This window comes from Arachis hypogaea, chromosome 12 (assembly GCF_003086295.3).
Source record: "Arachis hypogaea cultivar Tifrunner chromosome 12, arahy.Tifrunner.gnm2.J5K5, whole genome shotgun sequence".
Lineage (NCBI taxonomy): Eukaryota > Viridiplantae > Streptophyta > Magnoliopsida > Fabales > Fabaceae > Arachis > Arachis hypogaea.
Window position 1 is genome coordinate 7782691 of NC_092047.1, and position 5864 is coordinate 7788554.

Sequence of the window (5864 nt, forward strand, 5' to 3'; positions counted from 1 at the left end):
TAATGTAATGTGATTAGAATGAAAGTGTAAAATTATAAAAAAAATTATAAGTAATGTGATTAAGTAATGAAAGTAAAATTACATTATTTAGAATGAAAGTATAAAATTTATTTATTTATAAAAAAAATTACATAACTTTAAGTGTAAAATAATAAAAAAGTTAATTTATTTAGAATAAAAATATAAAATTATAAAAAAAAATATAAGTAATGTGATTAAGTAATGAAAGTAAAATTACATTATTTAGAATGAAAGTGTAAAATTTATTTATTTATAAAAAAATTATATTACTTTAAGAGTAAAATTATAAAAAAATTAATTTAGTTAGAATGAAAGTAATGTGATTAATTATAATTTACTTAGATGTGATTAAAAAATAATTGGATACTATGTATAGTAAAAAATTGATATTATTGAAAGATAAAATTAAAATTTATTTTTATGTATTGTTTTTGTCCCCAACGTTTTCATCCTATTTAAGTCCCTAACGTTTTAAAATCGTTTCAATTTTATCCCGCCGCCAATTCTGTTAACGGATCCTAACGGCAGGACAACATTGAGTCAATTTTGAAACGTTAGGGACTTAAATAGGACGATTGAAATGTTAGGGACAACTTTAGAACTTACCCGAAACATTGGGGACAAAAACGATACTTTACTCTTAATAATTAGTCAGAATCATCAGAGAGATAGAAAATAAAATCTCTGCGAAGAATGGGGCCTGTGGAGAATGAGATGGGAAGCAATATTTTCTCATGACAAAAAATAAAAATAGAGACGGAGAATAAATCTGGAAGCGGGGATGGTGAGCAGGGAGACATTCCCACTCCCACCCTACCTCATTGACATCCTAAGGTTCATAGTGTTTAACTGTTAAGGACAAAGAAATTAATGACCTAATGTAGTATCCCTAAAAATGAAACGAAAACTCTACCCAGAGATGATATTTTGAATAAGTATAAATGTGGGCAATTTACGTTATTAAATTGTTTCACCTTTAATATTACGCAAATGCATTGTTTCCAATTTCAATACGCAAATACATTGTTTTACTATTTTATATAAATCGCTACAACCAGCCGTGGTTTATGTGTGTGAGTGTGTGAGTGTAAACCGCTGCTGCCAGCAGCGGTTTACGTGTGTGTGTGTGTGTGAGTGTAAACCGCTGAATGGGGCTGCCTATATAAACCATGGAGGGGCCAAATGTGGAGAGGTAGAGTGTTATTCACAAATAGAGGGGGAGGATAGTTTTGTGGCTCTGGTTCATTGCTCTGGAAAAATTCAAAAGAGCAAAAGGCATGGTGTAAAATTCACAGATAGAGAACCGCTTAGTATTTTTATCCGATTGTTGAATACATTGGCAGAGATTAAGCTAAGCATATTACGGAAGCTCGGTACCTGTGGGACGAAGTGGGTAAAAAAATTATTTTACAAGATTTCCATTGCCGTTGTGTCAACCAGTGTGAGATATGAGACCTTCGTGATCGGGTCGGATGAAGACTTGCAGGTCTTGTTTCACTGCAGGCGTAGTTTTCCGGAGGTGAGGATACCTGAGCTGCTTGCGAAGTTGGAAGATGGTGTGGATAGCTCTGGGGCATCGGCACCGAATCCTCAGTTGACCCCAGCTGGTGGTGCATCAACATCGATGCCTGTGGTAGCAGCGACAGTTCTGAATGCTGAGCCCGAATATGCTGGGGCTGTTCATGCATATATTGCTCCTGTTGTTCCTGATTTTGAATGCGATGCCGGACCGGATCGAGTTGAGAATGCACTGTTTGACGATGATTCGGATGAGGAGCCTGTCGATATTGGTGGGGACAGTGATGATGATATTCCAAGAGGTGGACGTTCAGCCCATGGAAGTTCCGGTTCTGGAACACAAGAGTACCCTCCCCACCTCTCTTCTTTGAACTTGGAAGCCATCGGCTAACACCAGAATGTAGATGCAACATTCGATGGGCAGGGGATGCATGATGGGACACCTATGACTGAATTTCAGATTGGCCAATCGTTCCAGAGTAAAGAGAAAGCCGTGTTGAGTGTAAAAGATTACAGTATTCGGCGTGGAGTTGAGTACAAGGTTATGGAGTCCGACAATCTGAAATACCAAGGGAGATGCAAGGAGTTTGGTAACGGGTGCACGTGGTTGATTCGGATAGTCATGCGGAAAAGGAAGAGCACATGGGAAGTTAGGAGGTACAATGGTCCGCACACGTGTATGGCCACATCGATATCAAGCGACCACAAGCAGCTTGATTATCATGTCATCTGTGCGAGAATCTTTCCATTGGTTCGAGCTGATGCGTCGGTGTCGATTAAGGTGTTGCAAGAGGCAACCGAGGCGACTTATGGATTCAGGCCTAGTTATCGGAAGGTGTGGTTGGCGAAGCAGAAGGCAGTAGTGCAAATATATGGCGATTGGGAGGAGTCATATGCTGATCTGCCTTGGTGGATCCTTGGGTCACATGCATGATGGAAGGTTCCGTTGCTCTACTGAAGACGTCCCCGGTTAGGGTGGGTGACCAAGTTGATGAAGATAGAGTCTACTTTCATCGGATGTTTTGGACATTCCCTCCATGTATTGAGGCATTCCGCCACTGTAAGCCGCTCGTAAGCATCGACGGAACACACCTCTATGGCAAGTATGGCGGGACATTGTTGTTGGCGATCGCTCAGGATGGTAACTCGAATATTTTGCCTGTGCGTTTGCACTCGTGGAGGGGAAAAATGCAGAGTCTTGGTCATACTTTCTTTCGAACCTTAGAAGGCATGTCACTCCACAGCAAGGTATTCTCGTGATCTCTGATAGACACAACGGCATCAAGGCTGCACTAGAGTCCCCCGATAGTGGTTGGCAACCTCCCCATGCTTATCGGGCATTTTGTATTCGGCATGTTGCTGCAAATTTTGCCCTCACTTTCAAGGGACAGGATGCGAGGAGGTGGCTGGTAAATGCCGCGTATGTGAAGACGGAAGCAGAATTCGACTATTGGTTTGATATAATGAGGACGAAGAACCCGGCCATGTGCGATTGGGCAAACAGAATGGAGTATGAGAGGTGGACACAGCACAAGGATGGGGGGAGAAGATATGGTCACATGACGACCAACATTTCTGAGTGTGTGAACTCTGTCTTGAAGGGCACAAGAAACCTACCAGTGACGTCTCTTGTTAAGTCGATATATCTCCGGCTGGAGGAGTTGTTTGTTGTCCGGGGGCACACGGCAGAGGCACAGTTAGGGTCCGGGCACCGGTTTTCACAGGCAGTAGTTAAGGCCATTGAGCATAACCTGAAGGATTCGAGGTGCTTCACCATGACTGTGTTTGATAGACATCACCTTGACTATACAGTGGCTGAGACGACACCCACCGGCAAATTCTCTTTGGGTAGCTATCGGGTTTCTCTAAGGGATCGCACCTGCGATTGTGGATACTTCCAAGCGCTGCACTACCCCTGTTGCCATGCCCTCGCATGCTGTGCGCAGTCACGGCTAGATTGGGCCACTTATGTCGATGAGGTGTACACTATATCTGAGGTCTTTAAGGTGTATGAGATGTCCTTTTCACCTTGTATTCCAGAGGGGCTTTGGCCACCATATGACGGGCCAACAGTGATCCCCGACCCGGGCATGAGAAGGGCAAGAGAAGGACGACCACGGTCCACCCGCATCCGCAACAACATGGACGAAGCTGACACCAGCCAACCTAAGAGGTGTGGCCTATGCAGGCAGCCCGGTCATACTCGAAGGGTTTGCCCTCAGCGAGGTTCTACTAGCGGCATCTAGATTTATCATGATTTAGTTCGTTTGTGTTAGTCTTCGTGATTACAAATGTGTCTGTTTGTATCAGTTATGAGTTTTAAGTCTTCTTGGTTTAAATGTTAATGTTAATATAAGTAGTTATTTATCACTTTTCTAGATTTATCGTGCTTTGTTTCCGTCATAGCTGTACGATCAATAAACATAAAGTCCATCAACATAAACATAAAGTAAAAATTGACCAAAATAATATTCATCCAACGAGAATAAACATAAAGTCCATCAACATAAACATAAAGTAAAAACTAACCAAAATAACAGTCATCCAACGAGAATAAACATAAAGTCCATCAACATAAACATAAAGTAAAAACTAACCAAAATAACAGTCATCCAACGAGAATAAACATAAAGTCCATAACCGGAACATAAACAACATAACGAGAAATGGAAAACAACAACACATGGTGCTAATCATCGCAATCATCCCGGGCTGCATCATGAAAGTCACCAAGGAGATGAGATCCTGTCCCACATCGAGCGGGACGCCTGACTCGAGTTGGTCGGGCCGCCTCCTGTCCAATGTCATCAACTGGATGGTCTAACCCAATCGCGGACTGGGGGGTGCCCCCCATGGTGAACCAAGTATCCAACGGGCTACCTGCAGGCACGTTCAGATCCACCACATACTGACCCTGATAATCAGGTGGCTGGGAATGCATCTCCGTCATATGTGGCTGGTAAGCTGCGGCCTCGAACTGCACCTTCGGCATCTGGGGCTGGTAAGACTGGCCACCAAACTGCACATTGGACGTGCCAGCATCATCCCTAATCAAATCAGCAAACTCTGCATAAAACCGTGGACTCACCAGCTGATCATCTAAATCCATAGTCATCGTCGGCGTCTCAGGCTGGGCATACATGTGAGAGCTGGGCTCTGGCATCGGAGAGTAAGATCTGCTGGTGAATGTCTCCCCTCCAGCCTCAGTCGCTGCGGTCCCACTAACTCCACCACCGAACTGCGTGGGATCCGCAGTTCTCCCACGTCTGGCACTAGACCGACGAACACGGTGATCGACCTCAGCTCTAGCCTCTCCGCCTGCATCATCCTCCTGCATCGCATCATGTAACCATCGCCACTCTCGACCGGTGTCCCTAGTACCAACAAGACGGCGTCTCTCAACACGGCGGTTATCCGGCATATCAGGTAGCTGTGATCTGCGTGGGACCTGGGACGACCCTCTCTGAAATGCCTCTGGAGGTATCTGGGTGCCTCTAAGATCCGCGAATGCTGCCCCCGGGCTAAGGAACCACTGAGCCTCGCGGTACCACCAATCTAGGTAATCAACAGATGGGCCAGGATCTGCCACTCGCTCAATGGAAATGACTGCATCAAGTCGGTTCCCCCAGTGCAAATGTCAGACCTGATAGTAATGGAGGAACCACCTATCTCCTCCCCTCCCGTCCTTAGCATGCAGCCAGTCTACGTTCAAAGCATCCTCGGGGATATGCTGTACTCCACCTAGCTGTGGAACAACCCTGTCAACCTGATGTCATTCGATGACCACAAAGTATATCAAAGTAGTCACCGCTCGCCATATGCGACTATGCTCCTCTGTAAGTATCTCTGGATGGACCACGGCAAGTACATCAAGCGCGGAGTAGGGCTCCCATACAATCTGAAATTTCAGAACTCATCATACATTACAACAACAAGTATATATCTAGTCACGACTAGAGAGCAAACCAAAAACGAAACTCTAACTGCTATAAAACTTACATCACGAGCGGTCAATCGATCCAATGCAAGCCGATACCTTATGACCCTCTGCTCCTTTCCATCGTTAGGAGGTAAGTAGGCAGACCACCTAAATTTAAGTCATATGAGACACAAACTTAAAAAAATGCCCAAGAAATTTGTTAACATTAAAAAAGCATAACCCATACCTGGATGCCAGCGGGAAAGAGAAAACCTCAAACCCGGCCGGCCTCAAAGACGGAAACCGCCAGAATATCCAACTCTGTAGCAACTGGAGCGGGCCCGCAAGATTAGTCATATTTCTGTTCGCTACCCGACACATGCATCGGTATAGCCATGCCAAAGCG

At 44.5% G+C, this 5864-nt stretch overlaps 1 protein-coding gene across 1 annotated transcript; it reads left to right on the top strand.

Moving 5' to 3' along the window:
* The first annotated feature begins 2472 nt into the window (after positions 1–2472).
* On the top strand, positions 2473–3785 carry LOC112729593 (uncharacterized). Its single transcript, XM_025779763.1, has 2 exons — positions 2473–2680; positions 2734–3785. The coding sequence occupies exons 1-2, from the start codon at positions 2473–2475 to the stop codon at positions 3783–3785; spliced, it is 1260 nt and encodes a 419-aa protein (XP_025635548.1).
* The last annotated feature ends 2079 nt before the right edge of the window (positions 3786–5864 follow it).

Excerpts from the sequence above, each read along its gene's own strand:
- LOC112729593 (XM_025779763.1), top strand. The coding sequence starts at position 2,473 with ATGGAAGGTTCCGTTGCTCTACTGAAGACGTCCCCGGTTAGGGTGGGT. Across the intron at positions 2,681-2,733 it reads GTTGGCGATCGCTCAGGATG|AGTCTTGGTCATACTTTCTT; the intron begins GTAACTCGAATA and ends GGAAAAATGCAG.